General features: G+C 41.0%; 2 protein-coding genes across 3 annotated transcripts; both read left to right on the top strand.

Moving 5' to 3' along the window:
• The first annotated feature begins 1501 nt into the window (after positions 1–1501).
• LOC125294283 lies at positions 1502–4205 on the top strand. The gene is made up of 4 exons (XM_048242826.1): positions 1502–1520; positions 1677–1793; positions 1997–3085; positions 3180–4205. The coding sequence occupies exons 2-4, from the start codon at positions 1754–1756 to the stop codon at positions 4022–4024; spliced, it is 1974 nt and encodes a 657-aa protein (XP_048098783.1). The 5' UTR covers positions 1502–1520; positions 1677–1753; the 3' UTR covers positions 4025–4205.
• A 3445-nt stretch (positions 4206–7650) lies between these two features.
• Positions 7651–23798, top strand: LOC125294274 (tripartite motif-containing protein 16-like). Of its 2 annotated transcripts, XM_048242814.1 has the most exons (7): positions 7651–8325; positions 13774–13869; positions 14087–14320; positions 18004–18163; positions 18301–18360; positions 18679–18730; positions 22891–22954. In XM_048242814.1, the coding sequence occupies exons 1-7, from the start codon at positions 7720–7722 to the stop codon at positions 22925–22927; spliced, it is 1245 nt and encodes a 414-aa protein (XP_048098771.1). In that variant the 5' UTR covers positions 7651–7719; the 3' UTR covers positions 22928–22954. The 2 variants fall into 2 exon arrangements, with proteins under 2 accessions (XP_048098771.1, XP_048098770.1); XM_048242813.1 differs by lacking the exon at positions 18679–18730 and having other exon boundaries at positions 22891–23798.
• The last annotated feature ends 297 nt before the right edge of the window (positions 23799–24095 follow it).

Genomic DNA, 24095 nt, shown 5'->3' with positions numbered 1-24095 from the left:
CTCAACATTCATAATTGACTCCATAATTGAATTCAACCCTGGGTTATACTACAGTAGGACACTATGAGCTGGAGCAGCATGCCTTTATACCAAATAGATTTAAATAATAACACACTGGGTCCTATAGACGAGTGTTGCCAACCTAATATTTAGTAATAGACACAAAAACATGAAATCTCAAGCAGTAGTCTAACAAGGGCATTTCAACCACAGATGGTAAGAAGTACGTTATACTTTAAATGGTCTGCTATGTATAGTATAAGTACTCTTTTGATCCCGTGAGGGAAATTTGGTCTTTGCTTTTATCCCAATCCGTGAATTAGTGAGTTGCTGGACAGTGTGCCTGGACAGACAGTGAGAATGGATGATTTTGATGCCGAGAGTTGCAAGATCATTCAAAGATTTTTATTTCTCACATACATACAGATATTGTTCACTTTGATGTGTAGAAGGGCACTCTAGTCTCTATCGCCAGCAACCATGGTCAATCGTTTGGACCAAAGCATCACTGATCTCATGAGGTCACTGGTACTTTCTGTAACAGCACTTTGGCAAATGGTGGAGTTAAGAAAAAAGATTGTGTTGAGAAGAGGTAATTAATGTGTTCAACTTTTATACAATGTTTCTTGTGATATTAATCCTGCACACAAAAAGCTTTCTTTATTTGACAGCATAGTTTGACAGACAGGATTGTTGAGGGGTGAAACAGGTCATTCTTAAGGCCCTGTCCTCCCAAGTATGTGCTATGGCTGCTAATCCCACAAGGTGGAGCTCTAGAGACGCCAATTGTCAACAACCTCACCAGTGTGTAACTACGGAGCTCACAAAGGGTCATGGTGGGAATTTATATTTTTATCGAGATGGGAGTTAGTTACAAACATCTTATGAGAACAACACCAACTCTGTTATTGTTACGTTTGTCAGCGGTGGTATTTTGGACCATGTGACGTGGCAAACGTTCATTCATGCACCCCTTGAATGAGTTTGTTCCGCAAACAGTTTGTCATGGTGCCTGCAGGCTCGTAGCATCCCATGATCAGAAAAACATTTTATCGGAAGGTAATGGCACCTATTTTGGACGACTGTGCATTGGGTTTGAGCTGGGAACTGGTGATTTTCAAGACTCAGTGTGCCCAGTCGGAAGGCTCATCTGGAACGCCCCTGAAATCGGAAGCCTTGTCCTAAAGTCGGGAATCGGGAGAACTGCACCATTCTCGAGCCGTAAGTGAACACTGAAAGAAATAACTGTTGTAACTAACTGCTGTAGTGTAGTGTACTTACTACTCCTGTTTTATTCGTGTGTCATGAAAACATTCCTACACAGTGCAGTCCCACTTCAATGATAGAGGTTGCTACTTGCAAAATAAGTTGTTACCAACTAGTGTTGCTAACAGGCTAGCTGACTCAAACCCGACTTCCCAACCCCGTGAAGAAGAAACCTAGTTGAAAGTAGAAACCCCGTTTTAAAAAAGTTTTTTTTTTTTTTCCAGCTTTTTTATGATATTCACCCTACAACACTGGTAAAGGATTGTAAAACAAATCTTGGCTTTATTACTCCATAGTTATGTACCATTACAGTTTTTGATAAATGTATAGACCTATAAAACACTTTTAAGTAGGCCTACTGTTTTGTCCCAAAAACAATGTAACTTACCCCATAACTGTGTTCTCCCCAGAGGAGCACTCCATCCCAGATTCTCATCCCAGAAGACAGCAGACCTCACCACACATTGAACACGCAAAGGGACAAATCATGGCAAACCTGATAGAAACTGGAGAATTTCATTCAATAGGTTAGATAACAAGACAAGATCAAATATAAGACTTTATTGATCACAGGCAATAGATCTTGCAATAGAATAGCAATAGGTGTAAGATGAAAATGTAACAATGGAATCTTGGAAAATTTAATAAATTAATATCACTAATATTGACATTAATAGTAATGTTATACATGTTCTGCATGCTAAGCTGATCTTTTTTATGTGTCTTTTAGAGAGCTGTCAGGAGAGCACAGATGCCACACTCAGCCAATTAGAACCACCAGTGCCCATATTCAGCCAATCGGAACCACCCGTGCCCATGCCACCAAATGAGAGCTTCACAAGGAACCAAACCGTGTTTTTGATTGACCTGATGCGGCACCACATCTTCAACGAAGGCGAAGGTCTCCCAAAAACATTACACGAACTGAACACACGACTTAAATCGGCCAAGGGCAGCAATAAACTGCTATGGGAAGACGCAGCGGAACAGTTGAGTAGCCAGTTCATGGAGTCTTTTCTACCTTCGAAGGTGTATAGGAAATGGCACACTCTTCTGGAGGGATACACAAAGGCTAGAGACAGTATGAGAAATATGGGTAAGGAAACCACCCGCTTTAAATTTTATTCAGAGATGGACGAGCTCTTGAAAGACGTTGAGGAAGAGGAGCATGATGTGATCTTTCCTGTTGTTATAACACCAGATGGACGAGGGTTGCGCTTACCTCCACCACAAGCCTCTCGTAGCAGCAGTGTCAAAGCGTCTGCTAAGACTGCAAGCAGGGCTCCACACAGGAGGTCTACTCCATACACACCTCCCCTCAGGGCCCATTACAGCACGCCATTTCTACAGGCATCCCCAATTGTGCAGGTGAAAGAAAATGAGAGCTTCAGCAGGGCCCAAACGTTGTTTTTGATTGACCTGATGCGGCAGCACGTCATCACAGAGGGAGAAGGTCTCCCAAAGACCCTCGAAGAGATGAATGGACGACTCGAATCTGCCACGGCCGACAAGAAACGGTTGTGGGAAGACGCGGCCGAACAGCTGAGGAGCCATTTCCTGGAGTACTTCTACCCTGATAAGGTGGCCAGGAAATGGAGCAGTCTTGTTCAAGGATACAAAAATGTCCGAGACCGCGATAGACTCATAGGGCAGAGGAACAGCTTGCGCTTTCAATTTTACTCGGACATGGACGAGCTTCTGGAGGGGCATAACGAGGCCCTCCCTGTTGTCGTGGTGACAGACGGGCAAGGGGAACCCAAGTCTGAGGCACTAGAACCCAGCAGAGATGATGCAGCAGTCGCCGACAATAATACAACAGGTTCGATAATAATAATAGCAATCATTATCATAAAAATAAAAGTAATGTTATTAATGTACTGCCTGCTAACCTGTTATTATCATGTGTGTTTTAGGCAGCTGTCAGGAGAGCACTGATGCCACATTCAACCAGGAAAACACAGATGCCACACTCAGCCAATCAAAACCACCAATGCCTACATTTGGCCAATCACAATCACCCATGCCCACATTTGGCCAATCAGATCCACCAGTGCCCACACTCAGCCAATCAGAATCACCCATGTCCACATTCAGCCAATCAGAATCACCCATGCCCACATTCAGCCATTCAGTATCACTGGAAGCCCATGAGGGCTTCACCAGGGACCAGTCACTGTTCTTGATTGACTTCATGCGCCAACACATTGAAAATAAGGGCGGCGGTCCCCCAAGAACGTTCAAAGAGCTAAAACGACTTACTGCTATCAAGGGCAGTAAACAACAGCTTTTTAAAGATGCAGCAGAGAAGATGAGCGTCCATTTCAGGAAGTACTTCTGCCCTCAGAGGGTGTCCAGGAAGTGGACCACTCTTGTTGAGGGATACACAAAGGTTAGAGAAAATATGAGAACTAGAGGCCGAGGGTCCACTCGCTTCCATTTTTATTCAGAGATGGACGCCCTTCTGGTCGATGAAGACGACGAGTCCTTCCCCGCGGTCAGGACCCCCGAGAGGCGAGAGGCAGTTAGGCCCGTGCTGCAAGGCCGTCGTAGCAGAGTGAGGGCATTCACTGACGCGGCAGACGACCCATCCCCCCCTGGCACGCCGACGCCACCGTCTCATAAGCGCAGGAGACGAGAGGACGAGCTGCTGCACTTCCTGCGAGAGGCAGAGAAGGCCACTCAGCGTCGCCACAATGAGACTCTCACGCATCTCAAGTCCATTCAGTCTCTGATGACCAAGTTATTAGACAAGCTGTAATCTCTTGTTATGTTTGTTATGTTAAATGAAAATCTCTCGTTTTTTGTATAAAATGTCTCGTTTTTTGTATAATTACGTATGTGGCTTGTAGAAGTGACCTGTGAAAGTCACCATTTTCACTATTACCTAGATACCTACACATATTAAAAGATATAAAAGATACCTACACATATTTCCCTACACAGTTTGTGTTTTTGCAAACATAGAATTAACATTGTAAATTGATAAATGAAAAGTCATAAAGAATATTTATGAGTGAGTAATGTTGAGGTCCCCTTCTTAATCTCTACCTATGGATGGGTACCATAGAGATCTACCTATGGATGGTTACCATAGAGATTTACATATGAAAGCACTCTGTCTTATCAGTCAGGTTGTAAATACAACAGATAAAATAATATATACATGAAAACTGATGACATGGTGATCCAAATGCCCCATTGAAATGGCCAAGTGTTTTGACATCCAGCCAATGCCTCATCGGATCCATACAGAGAGAGTGGAAGTGCTCTGTGCAGAAGGCTTTCCTCCAAATCAAGCATCTGAGAAAGATATTAAGTGATATAGTGATATCCTGTTGCTGGAGTGTGATTTCATGGTTAATATGGTATGACAGCACAGGGACAATGCCAGGACCTATAGCCACCTGACTCTTATTGTTTAAAGAGATATGATTGATGATCTCTTAAAGATACTTTAATTGTTACAATCATAGTGCTCTCATTTGGCGCATGCCGCATAGTGGCGCATGCATGGTAAACCACATAACCACATGGTGTTGCCACAAACCACTCATGAGCACCACAAATCTTTCCACAAAGACTACACTGGATTACATAGGAAAAAGGATGTTCCAAACTTTCAGTTTCTTTTTCACAGAAAACACAACCGTTCACATCAAAGTTTTTAAAAGTCAAAGTTTTAAGTCCCCCTAAAAAGCTGCAGCACCATAAGTAGATGCAACATATTGGGTACTGAAATATTCACAAGAATCCATAGAAATTGAATTTTCATGTTGTATTATCCAATATTAGTTGGTCAGATAGATGTATAGTTTATCTTATACACACTCATTGAACCAACAAAGTAAATGCAAAAATAGAGACTTTTTTGTAATTATTCCATGTTTTGTGTAGTCAGTCTATATCAGAACACCTGACATACAATCTAAATAGTCCAGAAGAAACCTCAAAGTGTTACCTTTCATTTGAGACCAGGATTATGCTACTACACAAAGGGGTTCATGTGCAGTAAGCATTTGAGTGTCAGTATGCATTTTGGATAACAAAAAGTCCTATGGGGAGTTTCCATAGGCATTTTACAAAACGCATGAGCATACCTTGGCAAATAATGGTCTAAAGCACTCATATTTTCATTCTATATTGATCTACTTTTGCACACAGCCTCACAAGACCTGGTGCTAGGGCTCAGTTGTGTTTCTAAGGGATATCAAGTGACCCAGAGGGCTGAAATGTGGTCAGTTCAGAGATGCTTGTAATCCGGCAGAAAGAAAAAACTATATTCTAGCCTCTGTAACTCTGTGTGAGTACATCACACAGTTATTTTGACTGTTTCTTACGAAAACCACAGGTTCTCAGCTTTCTATAGAGGTCCAACATTTGATGATAGGCCCCAAAAGAGGTGGGAACAATGCCCTTGTAAATAGGCACAGTGCAATTTCAGAGGGTATTCCGGAGGTTTAACAAACACTGAGATAAAACTTAACCCCTGGGTTATCTGAACCTGTGGCGACTAAACCCGAGCTGTCGGTTCCAAAACACCGGTTACCAGTTAGTTCAATCAACCCTGTGTTAGATAACCTAGAGTTGTGCGCGTTCACGGCGAACTTATAAAGGCATCATCTATTGAGAGTCGAAACCATGAGTGAAACCGGCGAAACGAAGAGCACCGTATTTTTCAGAGGCGGAGTAGTCGAGGCTTACGAGGAGAGAACTGTAGAGAGAGAACTAACAAAAAAAAAGAGCAATACTTAAGCGCCTGCGTCCGACACCTTGCTTGGCAGAGAACAGCCTAACTGACCGTGTAAATGCGTACGTTTAGGATAGCCTATTTAATGTCAAAAGCACAATTAAATAATTCACTGGACATCTTTTATTGTATTGACAGCTTTGAATGATGCTTTCTTAAACTAGCCTACCTTGTCACAGATTGAGTGGGCCATAGAATTCTTTGAGAATCCCAAATGTAATTTTCTATTTTAACACGGGTTCTGCAGCTGTGGGCCAAGTTAAACTTTTGCGCTCCATCATCGGAAGGGTGAATGTCGGAAGGCATGGGTAGCCTATTGGACACATTTCAGTGCACATTTGGAAAATTTAATAAGTGATGCTGACCTGCCAGTTGGTGAAACTACACATTAATGATCCTCGTGGGTTTGTGTCCAGGAAAACGAATGAAGTTGCGCAGGGACTGCTTTAGCGCAAGGCAAACTTTATGCACCGACCGACAGCTTGCCGATCTCCAACACTACAAAAACTCCCAGTCGGAGAGCGTGTGTAGCCTATTAAAAAAATATTTTATCCCAAATGCCATCAGCATTCTTAACCAAACTTAGTGACAACATGCTACCCGGCTGAGCTGTACAGCTATAGGCTATTATATTTAAACTTATTTATCAATTTTCTATAGGCTATGTTTCCCCTTTTTTGTACTGTACTTGTTTTAATTATATCTTCAATGTGTCTGAGATGTTGTTTGTCCATCTGTCTGGTGAGCCAAACACAAATGTCCACTATGGTGAATATTACATGATTTTGTGCTTCTTTGTCAATCGGACCTTCGTCAAAATGAAACGCCTTTGTGTGACAAGTGTAAAAATAGCGGCCTGATTGAACATGCACTTAAATAACCGAACATAATTGAACATAACCTGAACAAAACCTACCCCCTACCAGGTTAAGTTCAGAGCCTATGTTACCATAGTTACTTACATAGCCTGATCATTTTTGAGCTTTCTGGAACTGAAATCTCAGGTTTACCGTTTACTCTGGGTTTACATACCCAGTTCAGTTCAGAGCCTATGTTACCATAGTTACTTACATAGCCTGATCATTTTTGAGCTTTCTGGAACTGAAATCCCAGGTTTACCGCTAACTCTGGGTTAACATACCCAGCTAAGCCAGTAAACCTGCTTTCTGGAATACCCCTCAGTCCTGCGCCCATTGTAATTGTTTCATATTACAAAACAAGCCCACTAGATGGCACTATTACTTGTTATATCAAACCCATGAACAGACAGGTATCCTCGTGTCATTGTAGCCTATTTTGAATTCCTAAATTCTGAGATAAGCAGGCACTAAGGGATGTGTTTGCCAATTCGCATCAGCAATTAAGTTAGACCACTACACTATTTTGTTTGAAGATCACCCATGCTTATCCAGCATTAACACTGTGATTATTTGCTTCGTTTTACACACACAAAAACAACTAATAAAGCCTCAAACGACGACTAAACTCATAGCGCTATGTTATCTTAGTGCCAATCTTCAATGATAGTAGCCTAGTTGGGTTGGACCATCGATAGAGACCTATGGTAGACATTCTCTAGTTGGAAGGTGACTCACTCAAGGAAGTGTTTTGCAATGTATCCACGCCCATTACTAAGAAACGAAACTAGTGTGTTTACGTTGGGCCGACCAGGTGTTGTCACTTGCGTAGCTTCGTAAAGGCCTTGTATGCGCTCAGAAATAATGGCAGAAGTTACTCCAAGTAACCAGGACCTTTTTACATGTCCTGTTTGTCTTGATCTCCTCAAGGATCCAGTCACTCTTAACTGTGGACACAGTTACTGCACGGGCTGCATTAAGGACTGCTGGGATCAGGAAGATCAGAAGGGAGTCTACAGCTGCCCCCAGTGCAGACAGACGTTCAGTCCAAGACCCGTTTTGAACAGAAATAATATCGTTGCAGAGCTTGTGGAGCAGTTCAAGAAGAGCAGAATTCAACCTGTTGTTCCTGCTCCTGTTGTATGTGCTGGAGCTGGAGCTGTGGAGTGTGACGTCTGCACTGGGAGAAAACTCAAAGCTGTGAAGTCCTGTCTAGACTGTCTGTTGTCTTACTGTGAAACTCACTATAAAGCTCACAATGAACTCCATCCTGGACGAAAACACAAGATTGTTGATGCCACTGGTCAGCTACAGGAGAGAATCTGCACCCATCACGAGAAGCCTCTGGAGGTGTTTTGCCGTACAGACCAAACTTGTGTTTGTTTGTTCTGTGTGATGGATGAACACAAAGGCCATGACACTGTGTCAGCATCTGCAGGGAGAAAGGAGAAACAGGTAAGGACAGGAGTTGTGGTAGTCTATAACATGGCTATATGGTGTAACTAGAATGAAGCAGGCTAGACTCATCCTGTAGAGTTCAATTACAGCTACAACGCCATACAATTCCTCCTCTCTATTGAAGTCGTAAACCAGATGGTTACAGCCTGTAATGACAGCCTTCTTAGTAATGGGTTCATCAGTAACATTAGATATCAACACCTTAGCCATATGTTCATGAGCTCACCCAGATGAAGCAGTTTGCGCTTGAGGAATTGTCTAACAGGCCTATTATTATAGCGAAAATAGCGAGCGGTCATTAGGGATTGTCAAAGTTTTTTTTTTTTTTTTTTTGTCATCTACTTCCTTAAATTTTGGTCAACGATACCCGGGGCACCGAAACACCAGGGCACATGAAATTTGGTGGGTATGTAGCCCCACTAGACTTTTACGGAAAATATTCGTTTGGTCCCCGGGGGCCACTCCCCCTCCGCGCTGGGCCCCCCGAAACCCAAAAAATGCTGTTTTTCCTAAATAACTACCTGAACCGTGGCACCGAGGATGAAGAAATTTTTATGGTATGTTGGTCTCAAGGGCCCACATCAACCTGGCCCATAATCACTCATTTGTGATTTGCACCCCCCCCGGTAAAAAATGAAAATGCAATATCATTCTGCTTTCATTCTGCTCTCTTCAGTAAAGACGTTCAGAACTGCACCACATTTTATGTGTATGATTAACCTGACATTCTCTGGGGGTATGCCAAGTTTTGTAGAATTTCATCCATGGGGGGGTCTAAAAAATTAAGTTATGTGTACATTTAGTGACTGTACACTCATTGGCCTGTAGATGGTGGTGCACACATATACACACGCACACACACAGACACGTATACCATCAGTATCGGCAATTAGAACGGCCGATACATAATTACAAATTCAGTAGGATTAAAGGAAAACCAAATATTCATCATAATAATAATTTGGCTGCATTTCCAGTATTGGCGTCACGTAGTCGTTTGTCCACTAGATGGCGCATCGTTGCAGTGAGACGTAATTTTGTTTGGAAGTTAATCTAAAGTGGGTTGGAAAGACACTAGGCTACGCTTCCTACAAAGACAAGACTGTACCGTAGTTTACCGCAGAGAACGTCTAAGGGTAGGATGATTTCTGCATGACATGTAATTCCCATTTCCTCTTGAAGCCGAAATAAATCTGAGAATGTTTATCGGACATGCTTGTTTTTTGCTGCAGGTAGGCTACGTTAATCCTATCAATAGCAGAACGTAGGTAAAATAATGTTACCGTTAGCATGGTTGAGTGATGGAGGCCAATTTGATTATTGATGTATTTGTAGAAAACCATAAATGCGTTTATAGGCTACCAAGCAAATTGATAACAGCACTAATTGTAGGCTGTCATCTCATTTGGTTATGACCATAACCTAGGCTACTACAGGAGCTAAGTGAGTTAGCCACAACACGTTCGTTACGTGATTGATTTTTAATGGAAAATATATAGGCTACCTGAAAGATAACCCGTCTATGATGCATCCTAAACACCGGGCTGGGACATTTCTGCTCAAAGTCTCAAAAATCATCTGAGTCCACGTTCATTCCCAAACACCCATATAGGCTACTTCAATCCTCTATTTTGGTGATTCAAGTAAGGAAGAGCATGGCTCAAAGTAAAGTAACTGAAACTACATAATTTCGTCAAAGTGAATAATTTGTGTCAACTCGCGGCAATGTAGATTTATTAACGCACCCGTGATGATCTACATCTCCATTTAAACCAGATGTTTTAGAGCGCCGCGTTGAGATGTATTCAGGGCAGGGCTGTACCTACACATATTTGTTGCATGCTACAAAAAATCATTCTTTTGGCGGTGGATGATTTAGTACCAACGTTACACCGGTCAGATACAGTTTTGCCTATGGCTATTCCGTGAGGCTGAGGCGCTTTTTGTTTGTTCAAAGTGCGTGTTTAGGGTGTGAGAGGGGAGTCGATGTGCTTTGATTCCAGCTTGGTAGTTGTAGTCTATCGCGATTAAAAACACGGTGTGTGAAGTATCCAAACAATGATAACGCTTTCATTATGGCTGCTTTAGCCACAGACCTTGAGCTACTGTACAGTGGGTTGGGTTCCATTTTGAAGTGTCCACTTCATTCGCCCTTTCCGTGATTCACACAGCTACGTGAAATGTATTACTACTGATATGCAAAACTATTAACTTTTCGCCAAGAGGTGGCAGCTTGATACTGTAAGGTGTAAGCCATTGGTTCCAAAGGAGATTTTATTTGGGTCGCCAGCATAGCCTAGTGACAATTTGTGTTGTGTAATAGGCCTAGCATAGGGCCTACCTTATATAGCTAGTTTGTTAACAGTCACGGTTTTGTCATAACTCCCTCTATGCATTTTTGCATTTAGAATAGTTCTGAAACAGGGGGGCGAACTCGTCGCAGGGGGGGCGCCAGTGCGTGGATATCTAAATAGCAAAATTAAACAATATTTCTATCGGGCGCCTACCATGGACTAGGCTGGGTGAAAATCAAAAGATTGCGTCAAAAGATTGAGCTTGGTCTGGCGAAAGCCAGACTAACCATGGACCTCATAGTTGCAAAATGCAAGGGAACATGAATCAGCATATTATTTGCACAAATAATAACGGACAGTAGCTCTTCAACTTTGCCCGTTGTGTATGAACAGTCTCGCAATGCATTTCATGAAGGCCCTTTTGGACATGTCAGTTATTTGCACCACTGGGTAAAACGACCATTTGTTTTAGACTACTGGTATTTAATTTGTGCATTGACAATAAAGCTGAATATCATATGAACTAGATGCATACAGAAGAAGAAACATTCACAAATATCCATGACATGACCTCTCTTCTTGATAGCTGTTGAAAACTGCATGGAACTTACAGGGATTGTTTTGTTTAATAATAATAAATAAATAAATAAATACATTATGCTGCTACCTTCTGCTTTTCCCAAATACAATGTAGCCTACAGGTGTACCTTTCATCAGTCCAGTTGCAATGGATGGACTGTGATGAACTGCCCTACTTGTGATTGTTTAGAGATTTTAAAGGTTTTATAACAATGCTACAATTTTTTTGGCCCAGAAACAAATCTATTCACCTTTGCAGCCAGTAGGCTACTTTTAGGTAAGCGGAATGTGTGCAAACACACATTCCAAACAAGCATACACAGAAGTTTCAAGAGTGGGGGATGGAGTAGAAGATGGAGACAAATTCATTAATATGATTTATTTTCACGGAATGGATGTACAGGACTGAGTGGCGGTCATATTTTGTACCGCTATGCGGTACATCTAGTTACTCTTCACTTAAGAAATACACTTCTCCGCATAGTCTGTCTGCCTCTTCACCACCTCCATGTCTTGAACTGTCTGTCCACTAGACACTTTTTACCACTGTCTTCTGCCTCACTGTTTGCGTGCTATATTAGCACACATGCACAACCCCTCCCTCCATGCCACAGCCGAACTGTGACCACATTTACCTTTTATAGTTAATATATATATATATATAGACTTTATTCTTGCACTGTTGCACTGTTTGACTTACTCATTTGCACCATCACCATGACACTCACAGAGCACCTTACCTTACTATGCACAGAGAATCACAGGCTCAGTCCCTGCCTCAGTCATTGTAAGCGCCTCTTGATTGATTAATCACCCACTATTGCTTGGTTGTGTTTTTTATATTATATACTTTTAATTACTTTTTCTGCTGTTAGTGAATGTGTGTGTGTTGTATGTATGCTACTGAGACCTTGAATTCCCCCTGGGAATCAATAAAGTATCTATCTATCTATCTGTCTACAGCGGAGAAAATAAGTATTGAACTCGTCAACATTTTTTTCAGAGAGGCTATTCGAATAACATTTTTACCAGACATTAGTATTAATTTAGGTAATCCACACATATGAAAAAATCCAAACATTAATGTTCATAAGTAGAGTTATGAGTAAAAAAGTGGAATGGCACAGGGAAAAAGTATTGAACACACTAAGAAAAAACAGTACACAAAGGCAAGGAACGAGCTGGAATCTATACATAGTTAGAGAGTAATTATCCCTCCTATCTGTGCAAATTAATGTAAGCTGGGTTAGTACATATTGATGAGCTATAAAAAGGTTTTTCGTTACCAAGTTGTCACACAAGAAACATGTCATGATGGATAAAAGCAAAGAGCTCTTCCAAGACCTTTGCAACATTATTGTTGCAAAACATATCAATGGAACTGGTTACAGATGCATTTCAAAACTTCAGAATCATCCAGCAAGCAGTATTGGAGCCATTATCTGCAAGTGGAAGGAACATCACTGCATCATCAATTGGCCATGCACAGGATCTCCTCACAAGATTTCTGACCAGGAAGTCAGAAGGATAATCAGAAGTGTAGCCTAAGAGCCAAGGACAACTCCAGAAAGACTTGGAGGCAGCAGGTTCAACTGTTACAGAGAAAATCATAGGTAATGCACTCCACCTCCATAGCCTCTATGCACGCTCACCCCACATGACTCTATTACTGAAGAAAAACATGTTGAAGCTCATTGAAAGTTTGCTACACAACATTTGGACAAGCCTATGAAATACTAAGAGAATGTATTCTGGTCAGATGAGAGCAAAATTTTGGATGTCATACTACACACCATATTTGGAGAAGAAATGGCACTGTGTATCACCCTAAAAATACCATACCAACAGTGAAGTTTGGAGGTAGAGGGATCACGGTGTGGGGCTGTTTTTCATCTCATGGTACTGGCAGACTTCATACAGTTGAAGAAATTATGAATGGAGCCATTTTTTCTGGGAGAATCTTGCCATCCACCAGAACAATGAGGATGAGACATGGCTAGACCTTCCAGCAGGAGAAAGCATTCAGCAAAGGAAACTCAATTGGTTTCAGAGAAAGGAAATTCAGGCCCTGACCTAAATCCAATTGAACAGTTTTGGAAGTTACCTAAAGATCAGGATTTACAAGAGGGACCCCTGGAATCTTCAATATTAAAAGACTATCTGTTTAAAAGAATGGGCCAAAATCACACCTAAATACTGTGACTGATTAGTTTCGTCATAGAGGAAATGCCTTGAAGCTCTCATTACAAATAAAGGGTTTTCCACAAAGTATTTAAGACATTTCAGTAGGCGTGTTCAATACTTTTTTTCCTGTGGCATTCCACTTTTTTACTCATAACTCTACTTATGAACATTAATGTTTGGATTTTTATATATGTGTGGATTAAGTTAAGTTAATACTAATGTCCTGTGAAAATTTCATGCAAATAGCCTCACTGGAAGTATACTTACTGAAAAAAATGTTGACGCGTTCAATACTTATTTTCCCTGCTCGATCTATCTATCTGTCTGTCTGTCTGTCTATCTATCTATGGTAACTGCAGTGTGGATGTGATGCATTTGTTCAACATAGACACACTTGGGAGAGACCCAGAGGACATTTCAGCAGAGAATCCTGGAGAGAGAGAAGGAGCTGCAGGAGCTGAGGAAGGCTGTGGAGACGCTCAAGGTGAGTACTGGCCACAGGAGAGGACAGCAGCTGGTTGTTGGACGAGTTATATACAGCCTCAGGTAGGGACTAGGGTTCTCGTCCAGTTAGCCAAAGAGTTGTAATGCTCAGTCACTCTCCAGTTCCTCTAAGCCACACTGTGGGCAACAGGCTTTGTGGAAGAGCTGAATGAGGGCTGCTTTAGATGGGTCATGTGTCTTTGTGTGTCTCGTATCAGAGTTCTGCACAGACAGCAGTGGAGGACAGTGAGAGGATCTTTACTGAGATGATCCGCTCCATTGAGAGAAGGCGCTCTGAGGTGACAGAGCTGATCAGAGCTCAGGAGAAGGCTGAGGTGAGTCGGGCTGAAGAACATCTGAAGCAACTGGAGCAGGAGATTGCTGAGCTGAAGAGGAGAGATGCTGAGCTGGAGCAGCTTTCACACACAGAGGATCACATCCATTTCCTCAAGGTAACTGCTGATATGTTATGAGGGAACAGGATTTGCTGATGGGTCATTCCATGTGAAAACAGCCAATATCGGGGTATCATGTACATGGTACCTCTCAGATTTTGCTGAAAAGCTGTGAAAATATGCCTTATGTTACCAAACGAGGGAATCTGAAGTTTTAGGTCAATATCTCAAACGGTTTACCCGTGGCATCCATTTGAATTTCGGGTGCCACGGCTCTAATTGACACAGCGGAATTTCACATTTCTTCTTTTGGCAGTTTTGGAAGCCCATAACGTCTGTTCTAATATTGCTGGAAACTGGTGTAGTAGTTCATTGTAGCCTATACTACACAATTCTGGAGGCAGAATTAACATTCCTTACTGTTTGGGTGAGAGGCGGGTCACCAAAGTCCTAAAAAATGTTGACTGCATGTGTGATTTTTCACTTTTTGGGTGGCCCTAGCACCACAATTAATGATCATATTTATTCTAAACAGGATTATTTGTTATATTTGGGAACCTTGCTCTTGCCAAAATTAATTTGAAGGGTATGGTACCACTGGTGGGGGTTTTATGGGGGTCCAAAAACCCTCTCCGGCAGAGGTAAGACTTTGGAACCCCATATTTGGACCCCCAAATGACCATGTGGGCACTTGATGATTCTAATGGGATTTATACCAGATAAAGATACATATTTTTTCTTTCTTTTAATGAAATAATACCTTTGACTGTGGAGCTCCATAATATGAATTTTATTCTTCATAATGCACCATTTTGGACATTGTTTCCAGAAGTCTGGAATGTAGATTCTAACAGTGGATTCAAATCATTACAAGTGGAGTTCTAGAATGCACCTGTTGGAATCTTACGAACATTCTAACTGTGCAAAATAGAATACTGAGGTAGAACACTCAATCAGTTTGACCTGACTACACATGCATATAGTTACTGGATGTAAGAAATGCAGTGAAATTATGTCTGGTGTCAGCCTATTTGTCCAACCTCTACTAAAGAAGCCCAGCCTTGATTACAGTGACCTGAAAAACTAGGCCTATTTCCAAATGACCTTTTGTTTCAAAGATCCTGGAAAAAGTTGTTCCCTCTCAGGTCATTTCTTATTTGAATGCTTTCAACATCCTAGATAAATTTCAGTCTGGTTTTAGAAAACTTCATAGCACCGAATCTGTTCTACTTAAGGTGCAAAATGATATTCTTTGCTCAGTAGATAATGGTTCTTGTGCCCTCTTAGCACTTCTTGACCTTAGTGCTGCTTAGTGCATTGACCATAGCATCCTGTTAAAACGTCTGCAAGGGGTGGTGTTGAAATGGTTCACATCATATCTGAATGATGGAACATTCTCTGTAAGATTAGGTAATTGCTCTTCGTCCATTGCTCCTATCAAATGTGGTGTCCCTCAGGGTTCCATTTTAGGCCCTCTGCTATTCTCCCTATATATGCTGCCTCTTGGCTCCATTTTTAACAAACATAACATTCAATATGACTGCTATGCTGATGAGACTCAATTTTATCTGCCATTAACAGCTGATAGTTCCTGCACCTTGGAAAGCCTGTTTAACTGCTTTAATGACATAAAGAGTTGGATGGCTGCAAATTTCTTACAATTAAATGAAAAGAAAACAGAGATAATTATTTTTGGTCCACTCAGCTCTGTTCCTAAGATAATAAATGCACTTGGGCCACTGGCTGTAAATTGCCACAGTAAGGTCAGAAATCTAGGTGTTTAGATTCCTCTTTGAATTTCAATAAGCAAGTCCGTAGTGTGGTTAAGGGAAGACAAATAGCTAAATTAAAGCCCTGGCTCTCATATACTGACTTAGAAACTGTAATCCATGCTTTTGTTACATCTAGGCTGGACTATTGTAACTCTCTGTATTTAGGTCTGAACCAATCTACCCTTGCTAGACTTCAATTAGTCCAAAATGCAGCAGCTAGGCTTCTTACTGGAACAAAGAAACATATGCACATAAGTCCTGTGCTGGCCCAACTCCATTGGTTACCTGTCAATAACAGAATTAATTTTAAAGTTTTACTTTTTGTTTTTAAAGCCCTAAATGGAATGGCACCACATTATATCTGTGACCTTTTAAGTCCCTACTGGCCTTCTAGGCCACTGAGGTCTTCTTCACAACTTCTTCAATCAGTCCCAAAGGCAACTCTTAAAACTAAAGGTGATAGAGCTTTTTCTGTTGCTGCCCCTAGACTCTGGAATAATCTCCCAATAGAAATTAAGTCCTGTCCCACCAACAGTAGTTTTAAATCAACTTTAAAGATCCATCTATTTTCTTTGGCCTATAATGTCCATTAATTTCTCCCCTTGTTTGTTTTTTTATTTTCTATTTTTTATTTAATCTTATTTCTATTTCTTTTCTGCATTATATTAACTGGCATCTAACTTTACTGTACATCTTTCTCTTGGCCTATAGTAGTAGTAGTTTCAGTAACCTTATGTTTATTTTTATCTACAATAATAATCTGATTATTATTATTATTATTATTTTGTATTTTCATTTATTTATTTTAATTTTTTGTCATTTATGTCATTATTTTTGTTTTTATTACTGTTTATTTTATTTCTGAGCACCTTGGGTCAATAACATTGCATTTAAGTGTGCTATATAAATAAATATGACTTGACTTGACTAGATAAGGGAAAATTTAGTGATGATAAAGCATGAAAATAGTAAATATATTTTGCTCAGTGATGGCAAACAATTAAATACTGAGACTGTCACAGATTAACCCCTTATCCCCCATGAAAGAGACCCGCCATCAAACTTTTAAAGAACTAAATAACAAGAATGTCACATAGTGTAAGAACACTACAAATAAAAGGGAGTTTTTCTTGTCCCTGTCACTCTCCAAATAAAATGTAATTGAAAATGAAATTGAATAGTGTCTTTAACTATTATCCAAGACATTGTGGAATCAGTGACATCATTTTGTCATGGTCCTTTTGGTCAAGTTTGTATTGGCGAGCACTGCGTCCATAGATGTCTGGCACACTGACACAACAAATGATATGTTGCACAGGGGATCTTTCTTTGGTCCGATGGCCATGTGAGGATGTTGACACACTTCATGAATTTCACAAAAACGTCACCATGTTCTTCTGAACGTTCAACAATGTTTCCAATTCAGATTCCTTTGTTTGGTAACAAGGCGTATTTTCACAGCTTTCCAGCAAAATCTGAGAGGTGTCATGTACATGGGTGGCTGAGTTGGCATGGAATGACCCTGATGGCCTTAACCTTAGCAGCACTTTAACTGACCCCATGCCCTTTCAGATTTGTAAGAGAATGTGTTTGTAGTAATACAAAATGAGTGTAATTGTTCAATTTAAATTGTTTCAACTGTATGCTTAAAAAAGATGATGTTGAATGGTATTTTCATATTGTAATTTTTTACTGTAGTCTATATCACCCATCATCTATAGTACAGTGTGCTGTTGGAAACATTAAGATACATTAAAAAGTAAAAACCCAACTGTATTAAAAGCTGTTATCAACTGAATTTACATGTCATGAAATACAGATTATACATCATGTGCATACTGTTCACTCGAATGCTTTATTTAGAATATAACTAGCGACCCCACATCCTAACCACCCCCCTCCACCCACGTCCCCTCCATCTCTCTCTCTCTCTCTCTCTGGCTCTCTGTCATGTGTTTCTGTATTTAGACTTTCCAGTCAGTGAGCAACACAGCTGAGACTAAAGACGTGTCCAGTACCTGTGTTAACCAAAGCCTTTCTTTTGAGGCTGTGGAGAAATCTGTCTCCTCACTAAAGGGGCAGCTGGAGGATTTCTGCAAAGAGGAACTCGTGAAGATATCTGCAGCAGGTTGGCCACACTCCTGACATTCCTGACACATGTTGTAATTTTACTGAGATGAAAATCAAATGTTAATACAATGTCGGGATTTATACCATTTATGTAAGTAAGTGTTGTTTATCATATGATTGTTTTCATCTTAATAGTGACTGAAGTCCAGGCTATTTTACCGTCTAACCCTACAACCAGAGAGGATTTCCTACGATGTGAGTTTTGTCACACACATTTTACATTCCAAATTTCTCAAAAGTCAAGTTTTATTGCAATCTATTGCAGAATAGTTATCCAGGTTTAAGCAGTTCAACATATGCTTGTGGGTGTTACAGTTCATGGGTAGAGGAAGCAAAGTCTCCTCCACATAATCATGATTCCTATAACCGCTGACAAGAAGCAGTAACAGATGATTGGCCTTCATTTTGTGTCCAATGCAAAATCCATATAAAAAAGTGTCCTAAAATAGTCCTCTATAGGACTATTTTAAACATCAATTTATTATTGAAATCAAACTGAATGTTACTGTTTAGTGTACATCAAACCAGTGAGCAAACGTGTCATCATGCAGATGCATATGTATGGGTAAGTGTTCCATTAATTTCATTTGGAGCCTGACATTTTTATTTCTTATTTATCTGACGATTCACATCAGCAGCAACCTTCTTATAGGGCCTTGCCATTAATCACATTTCAATTTTAATCTCGATTTTGGCTCCAACTAATCACAAAAATAGTATAATCGAGAATAACTATTATTTTGGCACATTCCGTTAAGAAATAGGGTTTTTGGAAATATATAGAATTTCAACTCCTACAGCGCACTAATTAACGCTGCTTCTTTAAGCCCCGCACTCCGCATGCCACTCCCCTCTGTGCACATGCCACTCAAGCAGTTTTAGGTGTGTGTGTGTGTGTGTGTGTGTGTGTGTTCCTGCAGTCGGTAGCATCATGAGCCACGCTGATATAACTAGCACATTTTCTGCTAAGTTTGTATTATCAAACTGTCAATCGAGACCTTAGGCTATGGCAAGATGGCTAATCTAATGTAAGAGCATGCCTGTTTTTTTTCCAGCACATTACAGCTTGTCTATTAGCTTCTACCAATGCATGAGGATATCATTAGGCAAACACAAACACTACCATTAGATCACTAACACTGATTGTTTGCGCCTTCAGTCCTAATGGATTATGAAACATATTTTCAAAGACCCAGGGGAGAAGCCTCTCGCTTAGCCTACATTTAAAGTTGCAAACTTAGAAAACATGTGGGGAAACTAAACACTCCTGCGTGATTTACTTATATTAGCTATCCAGCTGTCAACCAGTGGTTTCAACCAGTGTTGCTTTGGCAGCTGACAGAAGTAGAATTCTAAAAAAAAGGGTGTTTTTATCAAATCATCAGCAAACATGTCACTGGATTTAGTCTAAAATGCCTGAATATGCCACACCCCACAGTATGTAATCACACAGAAAATACCCCTCTGGAACAGCATGTATCATATTTTCTAGACTATAAGTCACACTTTTTTCATAGTTTGGCTGGTCCTGCTTATAGTAGTATAGCTTATAGTCAGGTGTGACTTATATATCAAAATATTCGGGGGTGTGACCCCCGGGAAAATGTATTAAATATTGTTATTCAAATGCACAAGTTCTGCGCACTTTCAGTCAGAGATTAGGGCACTATGCCTACACTCTTGCGTACTGTAAATTCTCAAATTATGGCCAGGATTCTATTTATAGCGGGCCTCAGATTTCGACAAATAAGAGCCAGGCCTCAAATATCTACAAGCTGGGGTAATAATTGCCTACATTGTTTTGATTTACTCAATGAAATAAAGGAGTTCTTTTAATATTTTAAATTGTTGGTTGGTTTAATACTGTTGCCAATGAAAAGTCGTTGTCCTACACCATGGGTCTCAGTGGCAGTACTAGCCTACATTTAAACACAATTGTTGTCGCGAGGCATTCCAGCCTACGAATTTAATAAAAAAATGTAAATCATGCATTGGCCTAATAAAAAAAACAAAAAACATTTAGGCTACCATAGGCCTACTTGGCTATGCGATAAGGTTTCCATTACAGCACAGCGTTCAGTGAATGAATGAAAGCGGATGCCTTGTCTCGCAATAAACAGCGGGTCGAAATCCTGACACTCTTTCAACTACATAAAACTTAATAGTGAACCGTCAAATACCCACCAGATTTCAGTGCCCATCAGTCCCAACATTTAGCAATATGATAGATACTTTATTGATCCCCAATAGTAATCAAACAATCCAAAATTAAATCCCAAACTGAACCGAACATCTTCTGTTTTTGATAGCCTACCAGTATGCCATTCCAAACGAAACGCATGTCTCACAATAAAGCACACGTAAGAAATAAAAGCCTTGAATGCAAGCCTGCCCCAAATAACCTGAAGCTTTGTGACCCCGGCCATAATTTGAGGATTTACAACTCTGTCTCCTAAACATTCCTCACCCGTTATCTAGACATGCATGAAAACATTTGAAAACAAAACTCACAGCCAAAGGTTTTTTTGAGAATAGCAAAATGACGAGGCATTGCAACAATGTTTACAGAGATACACTGTAAGGTTGGCTGCAAAGATTATGCAGACTGTTGCGATTGACTGATACATGTGCACACACACACATTATCGAAATCATACACCAAACGCTTTAGGCTATAGTCTTTCTACATGGGTTTAGTGAATGATCGGGCTATAATAAGACCACACTTCAAAATCGGGACTGTCCCGTTTAAACCGGGCCGTCTGTCCCGTCACCCTATTCTGTGTGCTAGTTGATTAACTTGCCTTTCCAGATGAAATGTCCATACTGGTTAAGAAAGGCATGTGAACAGCCTCTAAAATAAGGGTAGCTTCCTTAGCGTTGTTGAAAGTTTGCATGTTCTTTTAAAACATGCATCTTTTTTCTCTCTCAGAGGTAGCCTCCTGAGCATTTGCTCTGCTGCCAGCTTGTGCGTTCACATCGCCCAAAATGCTTGATTGCATTGCATTCTCCACATATTTAGCAACATTTTCATGTACCACATCAGCATTTTCATTCAGTGAATCTTTTGTAAATTGCTTTACAACTACCGTTGGCCGTCCTCGTTGGCCACCTTCTTTATCACCCGGCTCGTCTCGCTTCACCGCCATTCGCTCCTTGAATGAATGAAACCTTTATTGCCCCAAGGGGGAATTTGTCTTGCATTAAGTTACATAGAGCTAGACAACACTTATACAGACTCACACATTGATACATGACAAACAAATCCAAAAACATGCAATATATATTGAAAAAGTGTGTATGCATGCTTTAGGATGGTGTCAACCTGTCTGAATTCAACCTGTTTAACCCATCCACCCGTCTGCACGTTCTATTAAAGCACATCTTTTTCTCTCTCGTTCTCTTAGGTAGCCTCCCGAGCATTTGCTCTGCTGCTGGCTTGTGCGTTCACATCGCCCAAAATGATTGATTGCATTGCATTCTCCACATATTTAACAACATTTTCATGTACCACATCAGCATTTCCGTTCAGTGAATCTTTTGTAAATTGCTTCACAATTACCATCGGGCTCTCCTCATTGGCCGCCTTAATTATTGCCTGGCTCGCCTCAGCTTTCTCTTTATTATATTCCTGGTACATTCTCAATCTTTTTGGCCTCTATGTATCCAGTTACATAGTCTCTCATACCTGTCAACACTCCCGTTTTTCCCGGGTTTGTCCCGTATTTCATCTCCCAGCACCCTCCCGTTTTGTTATTTCTCCCGTCTCGTCGTAAGCAAGCGGGCTAGTTGAATGGCCTACTCCAGAACTAGCTGTCGTGAAATTGTTGAGAATTTAATTGATTAACACATCACATAAACTGTTATTAAGTGTTGTTGATTCACTGAACTTGTGCCCTCGGAACCAAATCTGACATCAAGCAGCTTTGGAGTTTTGGAAGTAGGCTGCAGGCAGGCAGCTGGTGGATACATAACTGGCATGCGTAAGGTAATGGTAAGGTAAAAGCAACGACCGAAATGCAGTGTTGAAACACGTGTATGAAACGTATTAAATATCGAATAAATGCAAATAACCCCTGAAATTTAAATAAATTTCTAAATAAATGCGACTTATAGTTCGGTGCGACTTAAATGGGGTTTGGAGTGTACAGCAGTGGGTGCAGGAATGTATGTGTCTTGCCCTTCAGTATGCTGGGGGCAAGACTTCATAAACATATATGATTTGAGAACACACAAAGTAGGCTACACACACATAGAGGAACCATACCTGGGTGAAATATATAGAAAGTCAGATACACACACACACACACACACACACACACATTTAACATTAAGGCATTCTGTCCTTTGTGTTGCATTCTCCATCATCAGATTCCTGTCACTTCACACTGGATCCAAACACAGCACACACACACACACACACACGTAACACACACGCACACACACGCATACACACACGTTACACACACACGCACACACACACGCACACACACACGCACACACACACACACACACACACACACACACACACACGTACATTGTTCAAAGCATTCTGTCCTTTGTGTTGCATTCTCCATCATCAGATTCCTGTCACTTCACACTGGATCCCAACACAACACACACACACACACACACACACACACACACACACACACACACACACACACACACACACACACACACATTGAAGCATTCTGTCCTTTGTGTTGCATTCTCCTTCATCAGACTCCTGTCACTTCACACTGGATCCCAACACAGCTAATGGAAAACTCCATCTGTCTGAGGGGAACAGGAGGGTGGAGAGGAGAGATGAGCTCCAGTCATATCCTGATCATCCAGAGAGATTTAATAGGTACCCTCAGCTGTTGTGTAGAGAGGGTGTGTCTGGACACTGCTACTGGGAGGTGGAGAGGAGTGGGCAGTGGGTTTTTATAGCAGTCTCATATAAAAGCATCAGCAGGAAAGGACGGGGTAATGAGTGTGTGTTTGGATTTAATGATCAGTCCTGGAGTCTGGACCTCCGCAGCTCCAGCTCCTATTTCCATCACAATAATAAACACACTGAACTCCCTCTAGTGGCCAGCTCCAGAATAGGAGTGTATGTGGATCACAGGGCAGGAACTCTGGCCTTCTACAGCATCTCTAACAACACAATGACCCTCCTGCACAGAGTCCAGACCACATTCACTCACACACTCTACCCTGGGTTTTGGGTAGGCAATAGATCATTGGTGAAGCTGTTGTGAGTATTCTCAGTTGGGCATTGGTCTGGTATGAGCCAGGCTAGGACCCTGCTGCAGTAGGAGGCATTAGTGTGTCAGCTTTGGGAACTGGGGTCAGACTCCTCACAAACACCTTGAGGAGAAGGAAGGGTACGTAGTGTTGTGTAACATAAATGGCCAGTTCACTAAAATGGTCAGTAGGGTTTTGCAACATTAAGTTTGAAGATTTCACTTTCACACAACTCACTGATACAAATATATCTGAACTAATATATGAACTATCTAATTTCACTACATTGATACAGACAAAGAATATAGTTAAAGAATACTCTGAATGTAATCAGCTGTGAATGTAAAGTCAGCTTCTGATTGGCCTGTCTGTCTGCAGAAATAAAAGGTGTGTTTGCCATAGTGTGTTCTACTGTGTCTCCCCTGTTTGGTAGATTGTCATCCTGTGTGGAAACAACAGAAAACAGAATATTTTTCTGTCCCGATCCACACACACACACACAAATATTAGTTATTATTTTCAATATAACATGAGGTAAGAAGCCCATGAACAGACATGGATCTATGTGTTGGGTGTTTGTAATGTGGTTGTGGAACTGTTTATCCTTAGGTGGGGTCACAGACAAATAATCAGCTCACACACTTTTCAAACACATTATGATCTCTGCTCACTCCATCACCCACTTGTACTGTAGCGCT

Source organism: Alosa alosa, chromosome 5 (genome assembly GCF_017589495.1).
Source record: "Alosa alosa isolate M-15738 ecotype Scorff River chromosome 5, AALO_Geno_1.1, whole genome shotgun sequence".
In the NCBI taxonomy this organism is placed as follows: Eukaryota; Metazoa; Chordata; class Actinopteri; order Clupeiformes; family Clupeidae; genus Alosa; species Alosa alosa.
This window is presented reverse-complemented; position numbering and strand designations above follow the sequence as displayed.